General features: G+C 41.4%; 1 protein-coding gene and 1 pseudogene across 2 annotated transcripts in view; one reads left to right on the top strand and one right to left on the bottom strand.

The window, feature by feature from the left end:
• Positions 1 to 267: 267 nt before the first annotated feature.
• On the top strand, positions 268 to 8927 carry LOC145455977 (zinc transporter ZIP3-like; annotated as a pseudogene). The gene is made up of 3 exons (XR_013920471.1): positions 268 to 754; positions 4022 to 4124; positions 7291 to 8927. The product of XR_013920471.1 is annotated as a zinc transporter ZIP3-like (transcript).
• Positions 8928 to 14936: 6009 nt separating this feature from the next.
• The window catches only part of LOC145455736 (uncharacterized), a 61230-nt gene continuing 59028 nt past the window's right edge, over positions 14937 to 17138 (bottom strand). The window contains exons 86-88 of the mRNA XM_080333718.1: positions 16998 to 17049; positions 16415 to 16556; positions 14937 to 15310 (exon numbers count right to left, since the gene is read on the bottom strand). Of these exons, the coding sequence (XP_080189844.1) occupies positions 15133 to 15310; positions 16415 to 16556; positions 16998 to 17049 (372 nt within the window). The 3' untranslated portion in view covers positions 14937 to 15132. The remainder of the gene's footprint in view (positions 15311 to 16414; positions 16557 to 16997; positions 17050 to 17138) is intronic.

Raw genomic sequence — 17138 nt, 5'->3', positions numbered from 1 at the left:
AATGTTAGAATTGTTCCGCTGATCTTCATTTCTGGTTGGATCTGTCTGTCCTTACCGAGTAGTTTAACCCGAAATAACTTTTTGACTCAAAAACTGACAAATTTTTACACGGAAAAAACTTTATTTTACCGAAATCTGGACATATGAAGAATTCCAGTAGTTACATAACGCATGGTAGAAATAATTAAAATTTGTTGTAATACAACGAAAGATACTTTTTTGAAAGATACAATTTTGACAAGTTTTTGACCTAACGGAACAGTTTTGACAAAATTTTGACTTCGCGGAGCCCTATTGATCACCGAGGAGGCACATCACTGGAACTGTTATTTTGATAGCGCAAAACTATGCAGGTTGTTGGTGTTAAAATATGCGTTATATTCGGTCTTTTATTTGCTACATTTGGAGCTGCTTGCCTACCATTGGTGCTATTTCTGGGCTACGCGAAAAAGGCACGTCACAAACAGGCCAAGGCTTCAGAATCGCTGCATCGCTTAAGGACGGCTTTGTGTTGTTCACCATGTCTTTCGCGGTTACAAAATCGGAACGACGAGAAAATGATGTCCGATGAGCAACTACCACAAGAAATGTCACCGACAGAAACGATATCGAAGAATGGCAGATTTCGCGCGGCACTCAGCGTAATGAATTGTTTCTCTGGGGGAGTTTTACTTGGTACAAGTTTTCTCGCCTTGATGCCTGAAATTCGCGAGATTTTCGATGAAGTTGGTATCACCTGGCCTCAAATATACAGGTTGGTGAAGAATGATCATCTCATGGTATTCTACAAGTAGCTGTGGCGATAGTAGCCGTAAGTGCAAGCATGTAACACCGCACGATATATATAATTGTGCAAACGCCACGCAACGCCACATAGTATAGGGTGTGTGTGTGTGTGTGTGTGTGTGTGTGTGTGAGAGATAGATAGATAGATAGATAGATAGATAGAGAGGGATAGAGATAGATTCATCGTCGCAAAACACTTCAAACATGTAATTAAACTACACCACATGGCACAGAAAACATTTAGCGGTCGCAGTCACGGAAATGTAGTTCATAAAAGAATTGTGATGGGTACACGCAACGCATGATTTTATAGTAATTGCGAGATGAAGCTGCAACGAAGTTATCCGGCGATCACCGAGTCTACTACAGCTGGGTGTTATTATATCTATATTGTGTTAATTGAGGCTATAGCAGTGAATTTGAACTTGTCATAGTATAGTTGCGTTGGTTGTATCGTTCACATGATTAATTGCAATCATTTTATGATTTAACTATTAGATTGGACCAGTTCGGGAATCACGAAGGAATGGCGTTATATAGGGATGGTGTGAACCTCTGAAAGGTTCGGGTTCGTGTGAACGCGAACCTTTTTGAAAGGTTCTGTGTGAACACGAACGTGAACCTCATGACGTCACGTGACGTCATATTGCTGATTTCAACCCTATATTCAATGAAGTGATACCCTACTAATGTACACGATACCTAGTGACGACTCGGGCTACATAATGCCACAATGCCGAAGTACATATTGGTGTTTTAAACGTCGCTGAGTGCGGAGATAATTAAGTTAGCTGATTCGGGAGAATGCTAATCGTGTGATTAAATACTGCTAATCGCGACGCATGAAGGTGAAGAGGGTTACGCGTGATGGTTAGTCGCGGTATCCCGAGTTTTCAATCAAGTGGCGTTATTTGTTGCATCATAATGCGAAAATGCGTTATATATTGGCTGCTAGTTGGTGAATAAAACTACAGATCCCACAATCTCCATACTGAAACAGCAGGCTGCTAACGACGATACTGCCACTGTAACAGGTAGAATTATCATCATCGCGAAATGAAAGTCGTGTCCAATTAGTACGGTACAGCTAAGAAACGGATATCGCTTTGCAATGGCGGGTAGCCTTACATAATTCGTTGATTGTTTAGTGAAGCCATAACCTAGGAGACAATCGGCACGGTCATTATCGGGAATAATTAGACGTAGGAATGGCACGCAGTTTCTATAGATAACCAGAAATCTATAGTTGTTCCAGTTTGTTAAATCATGAGATTAACACTAACTTTATGCGCCGCGATCAACCGGTTTCCTTAATCCTGGGTTGATAAATCCTGACGAACGCACTAATCGACTTTATTGCTAATCCAACTTTATTATCTTTGCCCTAAATGTATCAACTGAGGCAATTAAAGGATATAATACTCCCATAAAATCAATATTTTCCGTCGCGTTGCCAACAATTTCGACGAGTACTTACCAGTGAACATAAACTTACGCCTTAACGGCCGAGACCAGACCGGACAATGTATTCGGCGTCAGAGTATCGCTACATTGATATTGAGCTGAATGTAAAACAGGTTTCTATACTTGCTACAAAAGTTATACACTATACAGCAGTGGCCAACACCTCAATCGCACGGATTTGGTTCTAATGATGACGAAGTCCAGATTGACCCCGTACGCCTGCTAGATTTTTTTTCATCAGAAAACGATATCAATTTCATTGATTGGTTGAATAAGCATCATTCGCTTACTGCGTATTTTGCTCGTGATGTTTTTGATGGCGGGTAAAACTCACGACAGAGAGTCACAAACCGAAACCTGGATTTTTCGAGCAAACTTTTGTAACAAAGCAAGTAAAACATTTGAGATTGTCAAGGTGCATGCTCGTTTAGTGTTGATTTTTAATGCTGCCAGCGCCATGCATGGAATGCCCCGCAGTTGAAATGCAATAAATACGAACCAAAGATGTTGTAACGAAGTGAAAATTGTAATATATGAAAAAGGTTCACAGTGTAGAACCTACCAAGGTTCTGTTGTGAACGCGAACCTCTAAATTTCCGAGGTTCACACACAGAACGCGAACGTGAACCTCGCGTTCACACCATCCCTAACATTAATAGTACAGATATTTCGTCGAGGTAATATAGCTACCTCGACGAAATATCTGTACTATTAATGTTAGGGATGGTGTGAACCTCTGAAAGGTTCAGGTTCGTGTGAACGCGAACCTTTTTGAAAGGTTCTGTGTGAACACGAACGTGAACCTCATGACGTCACGTGACGTCATATTGCTAATTCCAACCCTATCTTTCAATGAAGTGATAGCCTATATTAGCGTACACTATACATAGCGACGACTCGGGCCACATCATGTCACAATGCAGAAGTACATGTTGGCGTTTTAAACGTCACTAAATGTTTCAACTGAGGCAATCAAATGATATAATACTCCTATAAAATCAATATCTTCCGTCGCTTTGCCAACAATTTCGACGAGGACTTACCAGGAAATATAAGCTTACGCCTTAACGGTCTAGGCCAGACCGGACAATGTATTCGGCGTCTGAGTAGCCTATCGCTACATTGATATTGAGCTGAGTGTAAAACTGGTTTCTATACTTGCTACCGATATTACCCCATTAACAAGTTTTACAGCAGTAGACAACACCTCAATCACAAGGATTTGGTTCTCGTGATGCAGTAAAGATATGAAGTCAAGATTGCCCCGTACCCCTGCTAGCTTTTTTGCATCAGAAAACGATATCAATCTCATTGATTGGTTGAATATAAGCATCATTCGCTGACTACGTATTTCGCTCGTGATGTTGTGTGATCGCAGGTCAAACTCACAGCAGAGAGACACTAAATATTCACAAACGGAAAGCTGAATATTTCGAGCAAACATTTGTTACAAAGCAAGTAAAACTTTTAAAATTGTCAAGGTGCATGCTCGTTTATAGTGTTAATTTTAAATGCTGCCAGCGCCATGCATAGAGTGGCCCGCAGTTGAAATGCAATTATTATGAACCAAAGATGTTATAATGAAGTGAAAATTGTAATATATGCAAAAGGTTCACAGTGCAGAACCTACCAAGGTTCTGTTGTGAACGCGAACCTCTAAATTTCCGAGGTTCACACACAGAACGCGAACGTGAACCTCGCGTTCACACCATCCCTAGATATACAACTGAAACTCTAATGATACCTAATCGTATTCTGTTTATCTTCATAGTGGCATCACAAATACTACGACCAGCGACAACACGTCGGCGCCTTTGATGCCAATAACGGAAATTCTCGTGACCTCTCTGGCTTATTTCTGATTTTGTGCATTGGTAAGTATATACCAGTGGTTCCCAACCTGTGGAACGCGTACCACTAGTGGTACGCGAAGGTCCTCCAGGTGGTACGCGAGTTGATTCTGTTTTTTTTTCGACCGAACGGAGTTACTAGTTCAGGTGAGGTTGATTTTGAGTTTTTTTGAAGCCGTCGCCTCACGCTATTCCCATCAGCTGCTAATTTTCCCGTATACGTGGGAATGCGCGAGCAAGGATTTTCATCCCTGATGACTATCAAGTCGAAGAAACGAAACCGACTTGTTGCGCCCATACATGACTTTCGATGCGCTGTAAGCAAACGTATACCACGCATCGACAAGCTAGTGGAAAATAAACAAATGCAGCCATCGCATTAAATAAATTGACTTTTGAATATGTGTTGTTATTTCATTATGTTGTTCTTCTTGTGACTGGTGGTGAAAAAACAATTCCATACATCCCATCAACCCTGAGTGATAAGGCCTAGTTCAGGGGTGTCAAACTCAAATTGCATCGCGGGCCGGATCGAAGTCATGAAATCGCTCGCGGTCCGGACCAGTCAACGGAATCCATAATGTTGCCTCGTGCCATTGCTTCTCGCTGGAATACTTTATTATCAAGCATATATAGATAATACACGGATCGTGGGGGTATTTCATTCTAGCGAGTCGCAACACCATTATTTGCGAGCAATGAAATTGGCGAAAATACGATGCTTGTTGTCCGGTTGAATACAATGGCATTACCGGCGATACAAGTAGACATATTTCAGGGTTCCCTTTGCTTTAGTCCAAGGGTGGCCAACCTGCGGCCATAAGAGGGAATTTGTGCGATCGTAGACACGCAATTCAATTAGTATGTGTTGGCGGCCGTAGACATGCAATTCGAATTTACGAATTGACTTCCAATTTCTTGAAAGATTTTAATTAATCTTGAAATTTTCTTCGCGCTGGGCGCGATTCAATGCGACAACATTTTTCGATTTTAATATAGTAGCACCCTTTGCAATCAGAGCCCCACAATACAGATGCGAACATCAATGGAAAATGATGCACCTCACATGGAAATATCAGCTCGGAATCGTGTGCTCCTCACTATACTAACAATCCTGATGGGAGGTCAAGAAATAACAGCTTGCTACAGAGTGACTAATACCAATTGGCCCACCCAAAGATGCATCATAATTTATAACTTGCTTTAAATTTTCGAAAACACCCCTACATCAACTCTATACCAGTGAATCTGATCACACGGGATGAGAAAGGATAAAAGTTTGATAGCAATATGTAAAACTACTAATATCAATGACGAAATTCATTGGTGAATCTGAATTTTTTTCGCGCTCGGCGCGACTATGAGCACTTCCTTCCTTAACATTACCAGTGACCACTCGCGATTTAGGTGCGCATAGTAAGCCTACCATTAAATAGATTAGTCCGGAGTTTACCAGAAATGGACATAGACACTTTAACCTGGATATTTAGAGTCCAGCTCGTTCATTACGACTAAGTCCTGGAATGCGGCCGTAGGCTACACGAGTAGTCGAAATGTGAATGGCAAAAAGGTTTGCCACCCCTGCTTTAGTCATAATCTAGCGTTATCCCTGCGTATGCGTTGTGATGAATACAAGACATTTAACTGTCAACGCGGACTTTGTAATTTGGTTTATTACTGTGGATGTGATGGATAATATAATCTTTTTTCAATGTACTCAGAATCGCTATGCGGGCCGGATAAAATCGTCTGGCGAGTCGGATCCGGCCCACGGGCCGTATGTTTGACATCCCTGGCCTAGTTTAATAGAATTTGTTAATACACCTCGCATAGGTCAAATACGTGAGTATGACGTCATAAATAGTGGAAACGCGCGTAACTTATACAGGTGGTACGCGAGCACTGCATAAAACCTCAAAATGGTACGTGGGTGGAAAAAGGTTGGGAACCACTGGCATATACGAAGCAGTATTTAAGAGTAGGCCTATAGCAGCCGTACCTATAGCGAAGGTACGTCGCCTGAGAACAACGACTGGTGAAAATGTGATTCGCTTACGCGGTATCACAATTCACAATAAGCCAACAACGAAAGTGGGCGTGGTACCAGTCGTAAGGAATCATAATATTAAAAAATATCGACCTATCCTTATGGTGCACATGACCATATAGCAGTCGAAACACCATGAACACCAAAACATCAACAAGAACAGTACAATTTTGGCTAAACCTATACAGTAATACAATTTCTAGATCAGGGGTGCATGGGCAAGCAATCATTATTCCCGGCGGGTCAAATTTCAATCAGAAAATACGTTGACGGGCCGAGACAAAAGTTTAGACAATATTCTGCGGCGTGAAGTTTTATTTATAAATTGATTGCAGTGAATTAAATCGTTGACACGTGCTGGTAAGAAAGCTAAGTGAATGTGTCAATGTCAGGCTGCATCCCGAGCCCTGTATGACTTGATAAAATAGCCTTGCTGTTTTGCTGGCTTCGCCAACAGGTCTTCCGCGTGAGTGGAGTGTAAGTATTTCGCTGCGTGATTTCTCTCATAATGGCGACTCAAATTATATTCTTTGAACGTGAAGACATGCTCGGTGCTCATCATAGACTAAAAAGTCCGGTTCACGGATACCCCACATTTGCAATCCAGTCATGTGGTCTTTAATGGGACTTCGGAGATTCGCCTTGCAGTAACTTCAATAGAACGACGTAGGCTATACATATCCATAATATAGAAAAAGAACTTAAAATGAAGTTTCCTAGATTTAATTTGAGTTACATACATTGCTGCTAATTATATTTATGGTTAATTTTGATTTTTGTGGGCTCACCTGTCTGCAACATTCGTTTTTGAAGTTTGACCGGTCCGCGACAATTTCACGAAGTCGTTGAAATGATCATTCCTTATTGGCAAAAGTTAAGGGAACCGCAAAATATTTTGCATTGTTTTCAACTTATGCCTGCAACTACCTGGGAAATGTGTAACATCATCGAACCCGAACGTAACAATTCTACCGTCGTTTTATTTGCCGGCAAAACTATGTCCTCTTTTCGGGTGCTGAAAATATTTCAGCATAGGCTACTCTTCCCATGCAATTTTGCGGTTAGTTACGTGGCTATCGCCAGTTTCCAGTGGGGCAATTTACTTCCCAAAAAATATTATGCACAATTGCACCTAATTATCAGTTGTTGTAATCTTTTGCAGAGCGGGGCGTGCATTCATTATTTGGAATTTCGATGAGCATGCCGATAAAAAGTCTACAACCCCAGAAAGACGAGAAAGCAATGAAGTGTCCACGACCCAGACAAAACCAAGTATGGTCGAAGTATCTGGCAAGCCATTTCTTTTAAGAAATACAATCGAGACGAAGGTTATGGTGAATGGCGATTTACAAATCGAAAGTTGTGAACCAGAAAAGGATCAAAGGGAGGAGACACACCACAATGATTCGTCAGTACGCTGTGTAATTCTGGTAGCAATATTGAGTGTGCATTCAGTGCTTCAAGGTCTGGCTATTGGGTTACAAAACAACGCGAGCAGCACATTATCCATTTTTGTTGCGGTGCTGTTTTACAAGTCACTTATGTTCTTCAGTGTGGGCAATAACTTGCTCCAAAGCGGCCAGTCGGCGAGAAATATATTGATCGCATCAGCCGTACTAGCTGTGATGTCTCCCTCCGGAATCTCCGTTGGCATAGTCATGAAGGAGACCGATAGTGGAACTGAAATCATCCATGGCATATTGCAGGCAATAGCTACGGGGACGTTCATATTCATAACATTTTTTGAAGTACTTTCGAAAGAATTCAGCTATCATTCAAATCGCATTTCTAAGACGATCGCGTTTGTGATTGGTTACTTGTGCATTTTGGGAGTTATGTTTGCGCAAAAAGCCCTCTGATTTCATCAATACAGGCACGTTGACCCGATTCGATGCATTATAGCCAATATATAGGTATATTTGGCTATCGTGGCGAACCGCCGGCTCCTTAACGCAATGTATCTGATACGAAGGAAATTAGGAGGGATGGTGTGAAAGTGAGGTTCACGTTCGCGTTCTCTTTGCGAACCTCCGAATTTTAGAGGTTCACGTTCACAAACGAACCTTGGTGGATTCTGCGCTGTGAACCATCACATACATTACAATTCTCACGTCATTATAACATCTTTGGTTGAAATTCTTTGCATTTCAACATCGCATCACTCTATGTATGGCGCTGGCAGCATAAAAAATCACCTTGCCAATCTCAAAATATTTTACTTGCGTTGTTACAAAAGTTTGCTCGAAATATTGTGCCTTCCGTTTTTTGAATATTTGGTGACTCTCTGCTGTGAGCTTGACCCGCAGTCACCCAAAATGAATAACGAATTGCACTCATGCACTGCATGTAGCCAGTCAGCGAATGATGCTTATTCCACCAATCAATGAAATTGATATAAAGAATACATCGATCGTTGTCTAATGTAAAATAATCCAGCAGGCGTACGGGATCCATCTTGATTTGATATGTTTATGCTATCATAAAAATCAAATCCGTGCGATTAGGGTGGTGACTCCACTGTATAACTTGTCTACGGGTTGATATCGGTAGCAAGTATAGAAACCCGTTTTACACTCTGCTGAATATCAATGTACCAATAGTCAGATGACGAATACATTGTCCGGTCTGGCCTAGATCGTTAAGGCGTCGTCGAAATTATTGGCACAGCGACGGAGCATATTGACTTTATGGGATTTTATTATATCATTTCATTGATTGCTCCAGTTGATACATTTAGTGACCGTTAAAATGTCACCATGTACTTCTGCATTGCGGCATAATGCGGCCTTAGTCGTCGCCAGGTATCGTGTACACCAGTGGTTCCCAAACTTTTTCGGTGTCAGGGCCAAATTGAGAATTTCAGACCACGGTCGGGGCCGCACGAATACCAGGGCAATTAAACGGACCCAAATGTCATCAAAATATGAAAATTGGCATTTTTCCGATCGATCACTTGACGCCATTGGCCATTGTTTTATGATCATTGTGTTGCTGCGCTCCCATTGTTCAGAACAGTCGACCTTTGGAGGCTATTTCGGAGTAGTTTTATTGCCCAGGCGAGATTCCAATTTGCATTTTTGGAATCAGTGCGAAACTAGATTTCGATAAAGACCGGACCTATCAAATTGTGCGGACGCATCGGCCGTGAGCTATAGGACTACCAATTATGCTGCTTTCGGGCTGCTTTAGTGAGTCAGGTTTTATCGCCTAGACGCGCGAAGCGCGAAAATTTTCTGTAATTCATGATTGAATCGGTCAATATGATCGGGAATTGCATATATATTGCCATCAATTTTTATCCTTTCTCTGCTCACGTAATCAGTTTTACAGGTAGGGTCGAGGGAAGTGTGTTTGAAATGGTAGGGCCCCTCAATAATAACATCTTCGGCGTATATACCCGTCGGCAGGAACGAAACAGCACTTCGTCAGCTCCCCCCGCCCCCCCAAAAATAGTAAACTTGGGTCCTGGGCTCCGATAGGGTGATAAACCTATCCCTATCACCTTGTTCGTTTTCCCCAGGAAACCAGTTGTACTGTTAAGTGAGCCAGCGCCATGCGCGAAAATTTTCGATAATTCATGATAGAATCGGTCAATATGATCGGGAATTGCATATATATTGCTATCAATTTCTTGTCCTCGCTGCTCACGTAATCAGATTTACCGGTAGAGCTGAGTGAGGTGTCATGGAAACTGTAGGGTCCATTAGTATTATTCCGTAACATGTTATTTCGTGACCTCCTGTCTGCTATATAAAAAAATATAGAATCGCCCGAACAGGCTTCTAAACTAAGACGCACACGATTTCAAATTGGTATTTCATCACTGGAATATAATTTTTCCCTGCGGGATGGTATTTGTCTCGTGAGGTTAAGATTGTATATATAACGACGTTTTCGGTCAGCATATAAGGGCAGTCCTGTTCGGCCAAGGCTTTCTCGCTTGGTGCGTCGTGGCGCGGTAAAGGCTAACGCCGATATGCCCAATGCCCATTTCTATAAATCTTGCGCATTTTTCTTGGGGATGAGTACCAAAAAATCAAGATATATGGCAGCATGAAATCACGCCTACAGCAAAAAACAATTGAAAAAGATGCATAAATTTTCCAATAATTTATGCTAATTCACGAAATAATTTTGAGCCCCGTTCGAGCTCGCCCGCCCCCCCCCCCCCTTCATTGGGTGTTTGGCGTGCGGCAGTCACAGTCCTGTCTTTACCTATATCTATAGCTACTGCTCGTTCAACTGGACGTAACGATAGCAGTCTACTCACGACTTTCCTGCAATCTTAATTCAAAACTCAAGACTCCAAGTCAAGGTAGTGTATTTTATAAATATAAATTTAATTTTTTGTCATAACTCGATTTCTTAATATTTTGGGGGGCCGCAAGAAGGCTTGCTGGGGGCCGCATGCGGCCCTCAGGGCCGCGCTTGGGAATCACTGGTGTACACTGTACATGTACATGTACAATTGTACATTAATATATCACTTCACTGAAATGTAGGGTCAGAATTAGCAATATGACGTCACGCGACGTCATAGGTTCACGTTCGCGTTCACACGAACATTTCAAGGGTTCGCACCATCCCTTAAAATTAGTAGTCTATATCTCTCCTAGTAATAATTTAACACGTGACAGGCATAAAACGCATCATATCACGGTAATTTATTATCTCGGACTTCGATATTCTCTCATGCATGATGAAACCTGAGTATAAATCCGTTAAAGAGTTCATCGTCCGGAGATTCTACGTTACCTACGACGAGGGGTGTCTATGATTTCAAAGACTACTCCAAATCGTTTCGACACCTTCCCATCTTTCCATTGTATTGCAGTCTTGTGGTGTTTTGAAACGATGAAAATTCTTAATAATAATCTGAACGACAATCCACGCGCGTCCTCGACGTCCAAGTATCATATGATCGACGCGAAAGATCATCGCTCCATCAAATATGCAGGCACGGTATCTCGCCGGCTCTCAGCCGGTCGTCGAGCATGTCCACAATCCACATTCAAGATAAAATACAAGCAATTTCGACGAATACTAGTCAGCCTTCTATTTTATCGAACCCCGATCTGACATATCGATCTCGCCAACGTCACATGCCACCTCATTTTGTCGCTTGTTCTTTTATATTAACTTCTTTTACTTTTCATTCAATGTACTCTTTCCATCGCCTAGGCCTAGGGGAGTGTCTAACCTAGGGTTACCATATTTTTGTGACCCAAATTCCGGACGCTCTTTAGCGTTCACTAGCGGATTTGAAATGAGTTATGAGCACATTTCGATCAATATGACGTCACACCAGCAAAGCTTTGTCTATCGACTAGAGGTGGTCACGACCCGGTTCAGGAGTATGTGGCTGTGTGTTGTAAGTTGTAACCACGGCCGAAACCACATTTTCTCACCTCACTCCCGCACAAATAAACACTGATCGGCCAACCGTACGTAGGGTTCTGGTTTTAATCAGGCTGATTTAAATCAGTGTGATTTAAATCAGGTTTTTTTCGTTGATTTTTGATTTTCATTTTACCACTTTGATTTTATTGATTATTTTGATTTTTTCAAATTTTCGGACGAGATGCGTGAATCAGTGAATGTGATTTATTATCGGACAATCATGTGCAATTGTGCATTTTATATAAAGCAGAGATAGCATCTCGTCACCAGCACCGGTATAGCTCAGCTATTTGTCAGACAGGCGGGAAAAAAGCAAATAGCGAAAGTCAATTAATATGTTAACGTTTTGCTGTGGATACTAGTTAGTTGTCTGTGACATGTTGCTGCTATTTCCGAGGCACTGATGGGAGACCACAAACGCAGCGCAATCCGGAGTCGCTATCGAATTCGAAATATTCCCTCATCTCTGATCCAGCTTGCTGGCAGAAACCAATCCTGCGATCAAGATGAAGATGCAACTATTATGGATGGTCCTGATTTGACTCAAAATGTTTTCTCGCTACTAGAACAGATCAGTAATGATTCGGGCGACCCATCATTAACGCATATTTTGAATGTTTTCAGCTATCTGGATGATGATTCACAGCCCCACATTATTGAAGTTTAAGCGTAATCCTTCATCACCTTGATTGACATGGTAGTCATTCATCCCATTTTCTTTTGTTCGTGTTGTTGTTGTTATTATGCGTAAAAAAACCAAAAAAATCATGATTTGAATTATTTAATTGATTAAAATCGATTTTAATCAAGGGCAAACTGATTTAAACCAGAACCCTAACCGTACGGTAATCGATGCAACTTTTGGGGGCTTACTATATGCATCTGGTCGTAAATGATTTGAATGAATTACAGAAGAGTGCGGAGAACTAATCCTCTTCGATAATCAATATCGATAATGATAATACTTTATCGTTGGAATATTTTTTTTTATCTGAACAAGACACACAAGGTAGCCTACAATGCGATAAGACACACTGCTTTGTAATCAAGAGATAGGCCTATAGTGCCTGACGTCACAGTTCTTTTCGATGTTGACATTTTATGAACCCGCGGCCCTCTATAGTTCTTTCTATTCCTTGTGAGTGCTTTCTGTTGTCGGATCTTTTTCTGGGCTTTTTACGGCGGGGAAAGAGGAGACCAGATAAGCCTCCGGCGGGAATCGCACCGGGGTCGACCGGTTAGTCGGCCCTTATCGTCGCCACTTCGCTATCTCCCTCGCGTATTGTGGAATTATGTCAATATTATTGGTTCTTGCATATATTATTATATAATTTTGATCCTCTCTCCGCCCACATGATCAGAGTTAGCGGTCGAGCTGTTGGAGGGTGATGACTTCGAAAATGCAAGTAGCGTAATTGTAAGTCATGATCATGTCACACCGATAAGATTATTTATCAGCCTAATGCCTGTGCGCACTGCACATCCGGTGGTTTCTAACCTTTTATGGTCGCGACTCCATTTCCAACTTGGCATTGCCCAGCTGATTACTAATTAATGGTCGGCAAATTTGCCCAGATTTATACTAACAGCCTATTTTCGAAGCTGATTACGTTCAACCTCTTCGTAAACCCGAGAATAAAGGCAAACTATCCTTTAATAAAGCATCCCAACGGCCTCAACGGACTCTATGAATATACCGTTACCTTGTAATTGCGATTACAATGAGACTTATTTCTGTAAATAATTGCTATTTTACATTTTTTTATCGCATATTTTGAGAGGGTGGTGGTCCCGATATCCAAACGAAGATATGTGCTACTAAATCGCGCGCAGCGCGAAGAAAAATTTCATAAATCTGCCCAAAACACTATCTTGTTCATGTTCACTTACGAAAAAATTATGAGCTTTTTTCAAGCCTTCAAAATTCCGGACATTTGGACATTACTTAGCGCTTCACGAAATTAGTTAACGAATGCACAACGATTTTTCATAACACCAATTCCCGCGATTGTAGTGCGTGGGAACTAGTGTTGGGTAGACTCGAGTCACCTTTTCCGTATGACTTGACTTGACTCGAGTCACTTTGGAGAAACGACTTGACTTGACGCTTCAGAAATGCATATTGACTCGTGACTCGAAGCAAAATTTACGAGTCAATTTCAAGTCATCAAGAAATCGATGTCGAGTAAATAGTCGTATCTTGTATCAGGTCGGATTGCTAAACAATGACAAAATGTTTGTGCGTCTTACCGAGCCTTCATTGCTATAGCCTATTACAAATACGTTGGTCGCAAACGCGGTGATTTGAGCTTATACACAGCTTACGTTGTCGTAAACTTGCTCATACTAACCAACCCTCTTGTATATGATTTAAATCAGTGGCTCTCAACCCTTTTGTCTTCGCGGACCCCTTTGTACCGTCACGGACCGCCGCGGACCCCTTAAGTTTTAGTACAAATTTTGCTCAATTATCGTGCTACCATCATCTGTCTTGTGGAGTTATAAACTGTAGGGTAGTGATGAACTGCAATAAAAGGAATTTTCTTGAAAAACAAACATCATAATATTTATGTAGAAATTGGGAAGACTTTTATGATTTCAAAGCGAATTCTGTAGCTGCATTTCTTGAAATACACGGTCGTGTCTTGAAAATCCGCGCTGTCGATTTAATATGAACAAATGCCGAAAATCCATTTTCACAAAGATGGTGTCGAATGCAGTAATAACGCGCAATGCTTCCTTCGACACCTTTGGGTATGATCTCAACATATATCGCACCAAAATCGAGAAAAAGATATATTATTATATGTAGATATACCAGCCTGGTCATTTCTTTATCATTTCTATCCAGCAGCTCATCTTCAAGTTATTCTGGAATAGCGGCTATGTATATCAAAGGAGGAAATGGAATTTTGTGAACATTTTTTTTTCTAAAATACCAACAAAACATCTCTAAACGGTAAAGCGTTTAGGCTATTGGCAATTAAAATGAGTTTGCACGGTGCAATATATCATCTCATAGCCATTCTGTTTACGTGAGAACCGAACGTTTAGCATTAACGAAGCAAAACGGCCTCGCGATTTCTCTAATTAAAGAAATGTTATCAACCCTTTTTCAAATTTGGAGGTTTCGCGGACCCCCTGAAAATGCTTCACGGACCCCCGGTTAAGAACCACCTATTCAAATCGAACGAATATCGCTCTTACGTTTAAAATTGCATATCATGGATATGCAGGTAGCTCGGGTATTGTACTATATCATTGTATCGCGGTCTTGTGGTATTTTTTCGAAATGATAACATTATAACTAAATTGACACTGATACTGGCTTACTGTGTAGAACTGTAGATACTGGCTTAGTCCTCAGTTCGAAACACATCACGCAAAACTTGTGTAGCGTCATACAGCGTCTCGCTTCCGCTATGATTTTATTGCATGCGTTCGTAATAAAAATAGAAAAGTAACACATAGAATCGTGGTCAGGGACAGGTTCGAGGTCGTAGGTCCGATCGGCAAGATACAATGAAACAAACAGAAATGAAACACAAATAATAATATTGGCAAGTCTTTGAGCGATGTCGTCCGCTAGTCCGGCGGAGTCGGCGATTTGGCAAAGCATTCCGTGCTGGCACAAGCGCACGCAGTTATAAAGCGATACGACAGTGACCGGCTGCTGCCGTCGCTACACGCCAGAGTCACGGACTTGAGTTCGTGCCGGGAAGCCTGGCAGCAGTTGCAGGAACTTTCGAAGTCACCCGTTTCGCTGCCAAACAATATTCCGCTTATGCCATTGGTTCTTAACTTTTAGTAGCCTGGCGGACTCTTACGCTAAGCAGAAAGCCCTCGAAGAACCCCGTATTTTCGGTGTGTCACAAAATCAAGAATCTACTTACAGTAGAATACTGGTGCACCATATGCACTGTGCATCAACATTAGTGTTAAAAAAAACAAACCATTCACACGTGATGGGGAAGCCGAGTGGGGCAGTTGCCTGAACACCAGCGTCACGACACCAATGGAAGTGGTTTCGCATCACGTTATTGACCAACTCCTATGTGTCGGGTGTTTATCTGGGCTCCTCATCGTCGACCTCACTGCAATGGCAGTCCATTGGATATGCCTAGACGTAACGTGAGCTGGCAGTAACAACCACGATTGGGACGCATGGGATCGACTGCTAGAGTGACTGAAAGACGTTCATGAGAATACAAAAAGCAAAGCTCCATGAACTTTATGAAAACTGTGTCGTGGAGCACAAGGCCTAAAAAGCGATAAGCACCACCGTGTTGTGACCGTTAATGCATACATACATACATACATACATGATTATGACAAAAAACTACTGCAGTGTGCCTTCAGCTTGAGCTTAATAATTGAAATTGGAGGTTTTGTCATGAATTGTTTTACGGAATTTTTGGCACTCTGATAATGGCAGACGGTCGTCGAGCATGTCCGTCGCATTCAAATCAAAATACAAGCAGATTCTTCTGATCTAATATTAGTCTGCGCTGTCGATTACCCGGACAAGATATATATATTTCGCTCACTGTCAAATGGTACTTCATTTTCAACGTTTGTCCTTTTTGTGTTGTCTTCTGTTACTTTTAGTTCAGAGTACAATCCACAATTGCACGGGCCTCTTATTTACGTTTTGTAGGCCAAGGGCGTGTCTAATTAAAAGACTATTTCAATTCATTTCGACTTCCTCCTGCCTTTTAATTTTGTCTTGTGGCCTTTTGAACTGATGATATTATTTAAAAAGTTGAAACTGAATGTGGGAATGTTCCTCTAACGTGCAAGAGATTGGATGTTGATAGATTGACGTCTACCTTGAAATATGTGACGCAAACGAAAATACAATACTTACAAATTATATCTTGATACGGTTGGACAAGTGCCATTGCAACGTGGCACGTTAACATCGCCTGCTTGACAAGTGGTCCCGTTCATCGACACATTTTGCATGGACTCCGTAGTAACGGTGAGTAAGCATTCTCCAGATTGACGACCTGGATTGTGACATCGCAGTGTTAGGTTAGTTTTCATGATTATGTTTGTGATGTGCTTTTGAATTGTGAGACTTGTAGTGGTGTACACTATACACATACCATCATTATACAAAATACCGACTCTTAAACCCTCAATTGATTAGTATGGCAGGAGAGGTTGCTAATCGAGTCATAACGAGGAATAAGCACACAGATTCAACTTGAAAGTTTATAAAGCAAGAATCAAAATTTACAAAATAACATTCAACTTCTGAAATCACAATATTCAGAAGTGTTTAACATTTATCTCACGAATTCAATGGGCCCTGTCAGCATTCATGATTCGTGAGCATTAAGTTGCCGGAAATGGAAAAGTACGTGTGGATCCGATGTTATCAATTATATTGTATAGCCACACATTGGTCAATACAATAAAAGGGAATCATTTCCAACATAACTCACAGTAGTTACAGCAGCCTTCTTTTTCCATGTCAGACATCACTTCCCCACCGGCCTACAAGATACACAAAATGTCATTAGAATACAGTTTTCTAAAACAAATTGTTTTGTCTGTATGACACTGATATTCAATTCAACGAAACG

This window comes from Botryllus schlosseri, chromosome 14 (assembly GCF_051294905.1).
Source record: "Botryllus schlosseri isolate E-star chromosome 14, Bs_hap1, whole genome shotgun sequence".
Taxonomy (NCBI): Eukaryota; Metazoa; Chordata; class Ascidiacea; order Stolidobranchia; family Styelidae; genus Botryllus; species Botryllus schlosseri.
Note: the sequence above shows the minus strand (reverse complement) of the source record. Positions and strands in the feature narration are given on the sequence as shown.